The sequence below is a fragment of the Stigmatopora argus genome, chromosome 6 (genome assembly GCF_051989625.1).
Source record: "Stigmatopora argus isolate UIUO_Sarg chromosome 6, RoL_Sarg_1.0, whole genome shotgun sequence".
NCBI classification, from domain to species: domain Eukaryota; kingdom Metazoa; phylum Chordata; class Actinopteri; order Syngnathiformes; family Syngnathidae; genus Stigmatopora; species Stigmatopora argus.
In genome coordinates, this window is record NC_135392.1 from 9,044,481 (window position 1) to 9,056,530 (window position 12,050).

Here is a 12,050-nt window from a genome sequence, read left to right on the forward strand (position 1 = left end):
GGGGGGCACCCTGAATTGTTGCCACACAATCACAAGGCACACGGACACAAACAACCATTCCCAAAACGTTCTACCTACAGACGATTTAGAGTGTTCCATCAACTTACCATGCTTGTTACAGATGTGGATAGGCATGAAATGCATTCAATAATCACACCAATTCTTGATTTCCCCCCCTGCATATCTTGGGAAACAAAACACATTAATTATACATGAAATGTTTGATGGAAAATTAGCATGAATTACATCTCACGCATTTGCGAAGGAACAAGGAGCGAATACACAGTCCATTACGGCATAGCGTCAAACTGTGACTCATCATCGTTCATTAGGCAGACTGTCTCAAAGCTTGTCGTTCTTCCCTGTCATGTTACTGTAATATCATCATAACATTTACAATCATAATCCCAGACATGTGTGATGATCAATTATTTATATATACTAATGACTTTGCTATACATCTATTATTCATCCTAGGCTTTGCTCTGTCCTCCTGGATTGAGGCTGACAGGGGGAAATGGAAGGGCAGATGGGAAGGAGAGCTTCATTGTACACTTATGGACGTTGGGGTCCAACTTGTTGAAGTGCCAAAGGATCATCTCATACCATTTAGGACAGGGGTGTCAGACTCGGGTTGGTTCGCGGGCCGCTTTAACGTCAACTTGATTTCACGTGGGCCGGACCATTTTAGATATCATATTTAGATTTTTTTTATATAAATGGATTAAAAGAACTGGATTAAAAGCCCTGAATATTCAGTTTTTTATAGATCTAAAACAATGTTTATTTTAGCTTTTTTTAAAATATATTTTTAGATTTTACAAAATGATTTTTAAACTAAAAACACAGAAAAAAATGATTAAAAAAATTACAATGACTGATTTAAAAGGGGGGAAATCAGGAAATTTAATATACATCTATACTCTTCATTTTTATTTGATCCTAAAACAAAAGTTTACTTTCCCGGGCCACACAAAATGATGCGGCGGAACAGATTTTGCCCCCGGGCCGCCACTTTGACACGTGATTTAGGAGGAGCATGTTTTAAATGGCTAAGGCAGGGGTGTCCAAACTATTCCACAAAGGGTCGCAGTGAGTGCATGTTTTTTTTACACTGATCCAGCACAGACAGTTTAACCGATGAGGTTTCTTCTGAAACCAGCAGCCCCTGATTGAAATCAACTGATTACACCAGATTGGAATGAAAACCAGCACCCACTTCAGCCCTTTAGGACCAGTTTGGACACCCATGGGCTAAGGTGAACATCTTTAGTGAGATCTCAAAGCCTTTTACTTGGGTGGTTTTACTTATAAATATTTGTATCATACTGTATGTGTGTATATATATATATACTATATATATATATATACTATATATATATATATACTATATATATATATATATATATATATATATATATATATATATATATATATATATATATATATATATATATATATATATATACATATATATATACAAAGTCATCATATCATTAGATTTGGTCTTTTTTTCTATGTATGGGAAATTGTTCAACTGATTCATATGAATGTTCCAGAGACCTTGCACCAACAATGGGCCACTGCACCATATGCCGGGAACTAAATGTAGCCGATAATGTGAAGGGCCTTTAAAAAAATAGGAAGAAAAATACACATTTTGCTGAATGTGTATCATATTCACTTAGTGACCTCAAACATGTAGCAAGGTAAAATAGATTGCAGAAAATATATCCACTTGAAAACCCAACTTTCATTCGGTTCCGTTTGAAGTTACTGTTCATATTCCTAAAATCTGAAAACAATTCACCATGACCATTACTTATGCACAAGCATCATAAGGACTAATGGATTTCGACTGATGCGGTTGAAAAAGCGCTGCCATTAATGGAGTCAGTTTTTTGGGGTTGGATGAAGAACAGGATTTTATCTCCCACACATTCATAACTGATCTGCTTGATGTCATTTTCCTCCTAATATATCAGTTTTGTCATCTTGCACACAACAGAACCTCTCAGTCTCACTAAATTTGTGTGTTTTTGCACCCAGCATGACAACCAACAGCTTGTGGAATTGTTATTGGACCATTTCCAAGAGCCAAAACCCAAGAGATTCAACAATGAAAACACGTAGATTTGTTCAAAGAGGAGAACTTTATTTACAACCCACACAAGCTTCTGGCTGAGTCCCTGCAGCAAAATCAATGTCTCTGCACCGCCTGTTGTTTTTCAATTTGACGTCACTTTCTTCCACGCCTGTCCCCGAGAAACCACGGGTGCTGCCACTAACATCTTCAAATACTCTTACTGTAAAAGCAGATTCTCCCGATTTCTCATATTATGTTTTTTTCTTTTTGTACACAGGGATGACAAGAAAGAAAATATTTCCCCCAACAATTTTCCAACAACTATATTTCTTTCCCTTGATCCGTCACGCCGCTGACCCTCTTCGATCTTCCTAATCACTTCTCCACATGGTCTACCTGCAGATTGCCACCACCTCATTTTTTCTTCTTTTCCTCACTGCTCTCCGGGCGTCTCATTAAAGGCGCTCTATCTAATGAGATTACGCCTTGGGGATTAATGGTGTGGCTAATTGATAGACACGCAGCTAGAGAGGATTTAAAATCCCTTTAAATCCCCACTGGGTTTATGGGCACTTCAGCTGACTAATTGAAATCACAGGAATGGACACAAATATAGTTGTTGACCTCCCACACACTGCAACTTCAGTGCAACTGAGATCCAGTAATCAACTTATTAGGGGGTCATTTCTTTTAAAAAATCAAGTCACAGCCTGCCACAAAGCCGTGACCGGATGTTTGGTCGCCGGACGTTTGGTCGCCCGGACGTTTGGTCGCCCGGATGTTTGGTCGCCCGGACGTTTGGTAGCCGGACGTTTGGTAGCCGGACGTTTGGTCGCCTGGGTGAATATAATTTTGAGAGCTGGTTTCAACAGTAGATATTTAGATATCAAACTCTCACTCTCATGAATATAATTTTGAGAGCTGGTTTCAACAGTAAACTCTCTGTCATGTTGTCAAACGTCCGGCGACCAAACGTCCAGGCGACCAAAGGTCCGGGCGACCAAAGGTCCGGGCGACCAAAGGTCCGGGCGACCAAAGGTCCGGGCGACCAAAGGTCCGGCGACCAAAGGTCCGGCGACCAAAGGTCCGGCGACCAAACGTCCGAGTACCCCACAAAGCAGTCAAGATTCCAATTAATTTGAAAAAAATGCGGTATAACCTGGTACTATCATATTGTTAGAACCACAACAAAAACAACTCTAAAATAGGGTCTGAAAACCATTCTCCAAGTCTATCAAAATGACTGAGAAATTGCAGACAACCCAAAGATGATAGCAATGCAAAAAACAAAGAGTGTCTCTTATTTAAATTTGCATTCTTGACGCCACTCCAAATGTTTTCTGGACAAACTCATGGAGAGACAGGCTAACATCTGACAAGCGAAACTCTTAAAAAAAAAAAGAAAATGCAAAGACCACTGATGGTGTGAATCTCTGCTCTTCCAAATGGTTTCTGAAAACTGACCGTCTGCTTTTTATAAGCAAATCCAGGAATCAGCAGCAGCTCTGTGACAGCTCAGCAGATGCATCCTGTTTGGCCCTAATGGCTATAGTCTCCATTGGAGGTAATATGCAATAAACCAGAATTATCCACTAAACCCATAAAACATAGATATATTCCAAGAATGAACCAGTGCTTTCATTAACCCCCCCACATTTCACAATGGCAATTATCAGCATGTTCAAGATGGTGCCTGTATTTTTCAGTACCCAAAAATTTCCACTGAATTTGATATCACAGTGCACCTTATTTAGGAATTCTCTATGTGCTTAATGACTTCAAATCTATTTTTTTTTTAGAAACAAACATAAGAAGTATATTCATCCATTACCAAAACCCATGAATAAAACAATATAATAAAATTTACATAAATTAAAAAAAACATACCTGTCAACCTCGCCCAATTGCTCCCCTTATTAATGATTGCAGTTCTCCTTACTACATGATCAAAAACCGTACAAATGCAACGTGGCACATATTTACTCATTTAAAACTTAAAACTCCAACATTTTCTCCCGAGTAGACCAGGTGCCCAATCAGTATGCACTAAATTCAAGATTCTGTAGATGTCGCTGTATGACGCTGACAGCTTGACTGTTTAGGTACATTGCTTGCTGACGTGCTATATTTATATAGTGAAAATGCGGACCTGTGAAAGAGGAATGCGAGTGCGCATATCATGCTTATAGCATGACAATATTAGCTGTGGACGGCGACGTTTTTGTCTACTACCAGTGACCAAGACGATACGTATCCGAGATTTACAATAAACATACTTTAAAAAAATCCTGTACAACAGTTGTTATACGGTGTACGCAATTTGAAATGATCAAAAAACGTAAAAAAGTATGAAACCCACCAACCACAATCTTAAAACATAAGACAAAAAACAAAATGCATTGCACTAATGCACATTACAATCGGCTGTATGATGAAAATAAGCTTGTTCATTGATGGTGCGCCTTATAGTACAAAAACATGTCAAAGTTCACAGGAATATCAAGACACGCAGCTCAGAACATAAAAATCTTGACCTTCCGATTGTTATGTACTTCACCTGTTTGCCTTACTGTATCTTTGCAGAGCTTTTGGAGGACGGAAGATATCAGAAGGAAGAAAAGGGAGTGACTTTGTCGAGAAAAGGAGAAAATAACTTGTCCAGGAGAAGCCCAGCATTTGTCAATTTAGCACTAGAAGGAAACAGAAAGTTATTAATTTGCGGTAAACATAAGTTTGAGATTTTTATATCAAGTGAATAGGCCAATAGGTTGGTCTAATTTTCTGAACACAGAGATTTTATTCAACGATAGTATGTGTTTTGGTAAAGAAAACCACATTTTCTAACTACAAAAGCTCTGGCGTATGCTGCGAGAAAATGTTTCAAGGTTCAGTACATTTAACAAATAAATAAAAGATAAATGAAGACTAGGATAGCCAAAAACCAAAAGCAACAAAAGAAGCAGCAAATGCCAGCGACACTTCAAAAATGTGTATGTTACAGTATTTTTATTTTCTCAGTGTCTTTATACAGAGTATATTTATACAGTTTCTGTTGACTATTTGCACATTCTCACCAATTACTAACAAGTGATTTGAGGAAAAGTTTGAAAAAAAAAATCATGCACCTTTCAATATTCTTGTTGGACTGTAAAAAACGGGAATGTTAAAGGTGTCAATAATGTTTCAGGACTTGTCAGAGTCTTTCTTCAGATCATGCCAACAGAAGCTTTACACTGTGGAGAAAGCATCACAACAACCGTACAGGGCAAGCAAAGCATCTCAACATCAAGGCTCCCTAAAACGTATGAGTCGGCGAAAGGAAGGCAAGCATTGTCCACCAATTTACAAATCCCAAAGTATCAAAATGATGTCACTCACTCGATACCAGTTCCTCCCTGTATTTGTGTTAACGTTAGGGAGAGGTTTGTGACGGATAAACCAAACAGTCCTTGGAGAAAACTAAGCCTTTGGGGGAATTTGTCACTCACCCGAGAGCCATAAATGTGCCCTGGTTGTGCTCTTCTGACCAAGGACCACACTGAGGAGAAAAGAACGGTGGGGTTATGTGACAGGCAAGGTGGATTTTGACGGGGAAATGGGAGGCAATGACAGAAAAGGCTTTCTTCCCTGTACTGCATGAATGGCAACCGATCCTGAGATAGCAGGAGTCTGATACAAAAATCACACCACAAAAGGCACTTTATAAAATGACAGTGCTTCTGTTCTAAGGAAATTCAAGTTGATAGAGTAAGAGTCACAGGGCATCTCCCCGAAAGAAACATTCTTTTCAGTGTGAGACTAAAGCAAGACATGGTTTTCTTTTAAACAATCAATCAAAGCATACGTTCAGCGAGTGCGCCTCTCACGACCGCCTTGATTTGTCCCCAGGGAGTTCGGGGTCCAGCACGGTGAGAGAACAACAGCAAGTTAAAAAAAAAGAAGAAAAGAAAAAAAGATTAAAAGAAAAAACACAATACCCGACAGGTTTGCACTTGAAAAGTATAAAGCCAGAATACAGTTGCAGTGGAATTCATGTTTCCAGACTTCCAAGTGAGCATATACAGCCCATATAAGGGTCCATTTCGCACATGTAGAGAGGCCAGGTCAAGTCCCTGGATTCTACCCGTGCTCTTAGGGTCAGCCATCTAAATGACCCTTCTCTCCTGACTCCTAGCAACAACTTAAAGATACCCCCCAGCGCCCCGCACCTTCCTCTAAACCTCTCCTTCGCTCTCAGTCATCTTCCCCTCCCCCGTAGAGGTCAGCCAGCTTCTTGAAGCGAGGCCCCCAGTCGTTGAGGTAGTCGTAATCCTGATCTCCCGAGCTGGTAGAGTTGAGCGAGCTGACTGATCCGGCAGTTGAACCATTGCCTTCGTAGTCAAACACCAGCAAGGAGTCGTAGGGGGGAGCTGTCGGGTCATTGTCTGCCGCCCGAAGACCCTGGAGACGCCAAAGTAATGATTTTATTGATATACTGTATGATAGTGTTTACCTTGGCAATTGCAGGTAATTCTCAAGTAAAACAGATAAAACCACTCGCCATCAACAACAACAAAAACAGTTTCCTATACCCTAGTTTGTCAATTTGATGTGTAAATAACTAGAAGACATTCCTCACTCCTCATGTCAAATTCTTGACCCATGTTAGCCAAAGTACTGCAAACCAAACAACATTTCCCATAATGCCCTTGGCTACGAAACCCTGTTACATGCAAATAGGTGTATTCACACACGAAGCGAACCGCACCGCGGCTCCATTTCAAGCGAACTGAGACCAACTTTGTGGCGCGGTCTCGGATCGGTTGTTTGGTCCACACAGGACTTTGCTGGTTTGTGTCCAAAAGGCGCGCACCACAGTTTTTTAGGTTTGGACCGGACCAGAGAAATCAGGTGTGAATACGCTTTTAAATTCACCACAAATTTTCTGTCTCCTACCACAAATGTGACGCGCACCCTAGTCAATTTCACACTCACGGGCAGTTTGTTTATAAAATGTTATTTGTGTGTAGCTCTAATGCAAAATGAATAATTTGAGCAATGCTGTACAGTATGTAGCAGGGGTCAACAACTCTGGAGAGCCCCTATCCAGTCTGTTTTGTGTATTTCCCTCCTCTAGCACAACTGAAACAAATGGTCAACTTGTCAGCAAGCTGTTCAGAAGCCCTGATCGATCCTGATTATGTTGAAGGAGAAAGACGTGGAAAACAGACTGGATAGGTGTCTTTGAGGACCGGAGTTGGTGAACCCAGTTATACAGCTACATCATTGGAAAACCTGTCTTGTTCGATTTCGTGCTTGAGCATTACAATGAATGTCTCACAATTGTTAGATTTTTTCCTGTTAATTTTTTGGAATGTCCAGCCATACAAAATATAGTCATTAATAATCCTACATTTTTGGTTTGTAAACAAAAAATAAATAAATAAAGTTTTTTTGGTCCTACGTCATGAATGAAATCTCCAATATCTCCAGGGTGCGGCAGACTGGGTCTGACTGGATACTGCGACTCGGGGATGACAGGCCTCTCATCCACTCTGCGTACTCCCGTCGGCTTATTGATGATGTGGTCCAGAGACTCTGGCTGCTGCAGCTGACTCAGGTCATAGTCCTGGATAAAGACCATGGGGAGAAATATGCAATACTTGCATTAAACTGCTTTACAAATCTGCCCCATGCTGAGATGAGCAATGCAATGAGGAGAAAAGTGATGACGGCCGTTCTTCTTGTGTTGTCTTCCTATTTTGCATAATAATGATATCCTCGGCGGCCCGGTAGGGCGAATGGTTAGCGCGTCAGCCTCACAGCTCTGGGATCCTGGGTTCAAGTCTAGGTCGGTCCACCTGAGTGGAGTTTGCATGTTCTCCCCGGGCCTGCGTGGGTTTCCTCTGGGTACGCCGGTTTCCTCCCACATTCCCAAAACATGCATGGTAGGCTGATTGGACACTAAATTGCTCCTAGGTATGGTTGTCCGTCTCTGGGCCGGAGACAGCTGGGATTGGCTCCAGCACCCCCCGCGACCCTAATGAGGATGAAGCGGTTGAAAATGAGAGATGACATGCAAATTACTGTAACACCAAATAAGTGCCAAAGTCATTTTTTACCATTTGTGTTAAGATTAATGAAGACGCTTTTTAAATGAAACAAATCACCGCCTGACATGATGGCTGATCGTCTCTGAGACAAATACAGTCTTCTACATTTGTGAAGGTGAACATCAAACATTACTCATCATATGCATGCACCCACACTCTTTCTTGACTCACAAACAATGTTGAAAGTAATTGTTTGCTACTCATATCATTAGGAATGATCATAAGTTATTGTAAAGTACTTGTTTTTTTCATTATAAGAGTATGCAGCATAAATCTCTGTAAGGCTAGGTTCTTGTATCATATGTCAGTATAAATAACTAGCTTCCATATCATTAATAATCACATTCATGTCCAATTATCACACAGGCGTTTAAAGATAATTATCCTCAAAAGTAGCGAGGAAAAGGGCATAACAAACATTTATTGTTTGAGTTTTACTTTAGAGAAACACAATAGTACTATATAAGGCTAAAGCAGTGGTGCAACACAGCACACTGACAGAAAATAATGTCCCTATGGCAGTCATTTTTTCCACTTTCTCCACTTACAATATCACTTGTTTCTGTGAATTCTTGACCACGGAAAGGATTTGTGAGAGAGAAAAAAAAGCCCAATTCTGGACTAGCAGCCTATATTTGTGCTCAGGGAGCACATTCATCTTTCTATGTAAAAAGCATTTTCTGCTCTACTTAAAGTAAACATGCAGTCTTGCTGACCTCAATTTGCCAAGTCTTGTGCTGATGTACACCACCTGGGAGTTAGCCTCCCGCTTTTATTCGGGAAGTTAATGGGAGTTTTGTGTTCATCATGTCAAAAACGCCCGTGTCTGATAACAGCATTTTGTGATTTTGGCTGGTGGTGAATACATTCACTACGTACCTGATCCTCCTCTCCTCCCCCTTCCTCGTCATATTTGAGGATATTGTCTCTGACATCGTCTTCTGGGTCAATCAGAAGTGGTTTTGCTTGCTTCTCCTTCTCTCTGCGCTTCATCCACACAACAAACAAGAGAACCATGCCTGCAACGAAGAGGCATCCAAATATTAGCGGGTCCGAAGAATATACAAACACCCAATCTTCTGCGTTAGAAAATCGAAAATAGCATGTCAAATCAAGACCGTGGTTTGAAGTTCACTGGCACACTTGCAGTAAGATCCTTAAACAATACATTGCAACTGCTGAATAAATTGTACTTACTGAGTAGAACAATTATACAGATAAGTATGGCGATGATGGCCCCCGTGCCCAATCCGGCGGCCGCTACTGCCCCCGTGGCGCTGCAGTCCCCGTTGTCGTCACAAGGACAGACTTTAATCCTGATCATAGAGCGGTTGGAGAGTTGAGGGTTTCCGGAGTCAGACACAGTAATGGGAATCTCGTACACGCCGGCCTCCAGGTAAGGAATCCTTAACTTCAGCTGAGCATGGTCACCTGGAAAGAGTTTGAGAGGAGATTGTGAATATCAAGGAAGCAACTTCAAGACATGCTGTTCCCCAAATAAAAATATACTCTAGCAGACTTTGTGTGAGAGTTTTCAGAAGTCATTTGGTTATTTATGATTCAAGTCTTTGAGGAAAACTTCTCCAACATCGCAGAAGAAGCCCACGATGCATTATTTGAAGGGGGAAAATATGTGAGCAGAGTAAACATTTGAAAAAAATGACTTTACAAAACTGGCCCACCTATCGTCAGTAGTTGATCATTTTATCAGTCAGTAGTCATTTTATGAACCGCTTTATCCTCATTAGGGTCGCGGCCTGGGCTGGAGCCAATCCCAGCTGTCTTCGGGGCAGAGGCGGGGTACACCAATCACAGGGCCCAAGGAGACCAACAAACATTTTTGCTCACGCTCATAACTAGGGGCAATTTAGAGTGTCCAATCAGCCTGCCATGCATGTTTTTGGAATGTAGGAGGAAACCAGAGTACCCAGAGGGAACCCATGCAGGCCCAGGAAGAACATGCAAACTCCACACAGGTGGACTGACCCTGGATTTGAACCCAGGACCCCAGAGCTGTAAGGCCAACGTGCTAACCACTCGCGCCACCGGGCCGCCAGACTGAAAGATGAATGAACAAATTAATGAACATGGAGACATTAGACCAGGGGTCTCAAACTTGCGGCCCGCGGGCCAACTGCGGCCCTCGGGACGATAATTTGCGGCCCCCGTCTTAATATGAAAGATCGATTTTTTTTTTTTTTTTATTTATTTATTTATTTTTTTTTTTTTTATTTTTTTTTTTTTACCCCTTTCCCCATGATGGCGCCGTTTAAGTGGCAGCCAGTGGCAGTAGCTCTGTCCACTCATGTTTTTCTTGTTTTACAGCATGTTTTACATGAAAAATTAGAGGGAACATTGACATGCACCTGCTTGTGGCAGGTGTGATACTGGTGTGCCGATAGCGAGCAATGATGATGTCGTGACCGGATGATTCGCCTAAAGACGTTTCGCCGACGGACGTTTGACAGACGGACAGGTCGTACTAGTATTTGTTAGTTTAATGATTAAATACAAATACTAGTATTTGTATTTAATCATTAAATGCTGTTTTCAGCTGGATTTGACCGAATTTGAGAGCATTTTGAGCCGTTTGGCGAATGGACGTCTGTAGACGTTTTTTTGCCTCCATCGCGATATCATCCAGTATTTGTATTTAATCATTAAATGCTGTTTTAGGATGGATTTGACCCGATTGCTGTCATTTTACGGCTCGGTTCTGCTACATCTGCCTGCCCAAGAGTGCTTATTCCCGGACTGCCATTGATGGTAGACGAACATTGATTTTTACTATAATTTGGACAACACCGGCGGCGGGCCGGATTAAAAATCCTAACGGGCCGTATATGGCCCGCGGGCCGAGGTTGAAAAACTTGTACACACACGATCCGGCGGGGCGAGCGTTCGAATCCCGTTTCGGCGAAACCTCCGTTCGGCCGAATGAACGTCCATTCGGCGACCTGCCCGTCTGTCAAACGTCCGTCGGCGAACGGTCTTTAGGCGAATCATCCGAGTACCGATGATGTCGCTCACACTGGTACTCAGTGCGCTCAGGGAGGTTGTCTTTCTGCTCAGACCAACAAAAAATTAGAGGGAACTTTGGTTCGGAGATGAATAAACCAATCACGGTGAGGTATACGGCTCTGGAGGGCTGTCCAGTGCCTCGCTCACTCACTCATTCATTCCTCCAATCAGATGGGCGGAGGAGAAGCCGTGAGGCCGATCACTGCGCTCGGCGCGCACACTCCTCCGCTGCTCTCAGCATAGAACTGAATGAGGCGCTATGATCCGTGATCCAGCCTGTGTCAGTGTCTGTAGCCATCTCCGCGATTGAAACGGAGAGCGAAAGTGCACATGCGCCACAAACCCGCGCGACTGAATGTGAAAGATCAACCCGAGACTCATTCCAAGTGGAAAATCATATTACAGAGCCCCAGAGATGTCTCTTTCAAAGCCTGCCGTGAAGAGAAAGGTCGGTGATGAGCACAGACAGTTTCAAGAAAAGTGGGGAGTGCAATATTTCTTTGTTGAACACAGGGGCACCCCGACGTGTCTCATTTACACTGAAAAAGTTGCGGTGCACAAGGAATACAATTTGAAACGTAATTGTACTACGAGACATGCTGAGGGGTACGAAAAATACCAGGGAGATGAGAGAGCCAACCAGGTTGCCAGTCTTAAAACACGTCTTCTGAGGCAACAGGATCTCTTCAAGAAGGCTACCAAAGACAGTAATGCAGCAGTCAAAGCTAGCTACGCCGTTTGTGAGTTGATTGATCCTGTGCTAAGTGATCCCAAATGGCTCATGGACTTGGCTTTTCTTGTTGATATCACACATGAGCTTAATGTACTGAACAAGAAGCTACAAGGCCAGG

At 42.1% G+C, this 12,050-nt stretch overlaps 1 protein-coding gene across 3 annotated transcripts in view; it reads right to left on the reverse strand.

The window, feature by feature from the left end:
- Positions 1–5,077: 5,077 nt before the first annotated feature.
- The window catches only part of cdh4 (cadherin 4, type 1, R-cadherin (retinal)), a 193,505-nt gene continuing 186,532 nt past the window's right edge, over positions 5,078–12,050 (reverse strand). For all 3 annotated transcript variants that reach the window (XM_077603427.1, XM_077603428.1, XM_077603426.1), the window contains 4 exons: positions 9,376–9,609; positions 9,058–9,197; positions 7,530–7,694; positions 5,078–6,526 (listed from right to left, as the gene is read on the reverse strand). In XM_077603427.1, coding sequence (XP_077459553.1) covers positions 6,320–6,526; positions 7,530–7,694; positions 9,058–9,197; positions 9,376–9,609 — 746 coding nt within the window. In that variant the 3' untranslated portion in view covers positions 5,078–6,319. The remainder of the gene's footprint in view (positions 6,527–7,529; positions 7,695–9,057; positions 9,198–9,375; positions 9,610–12,050) is intronic.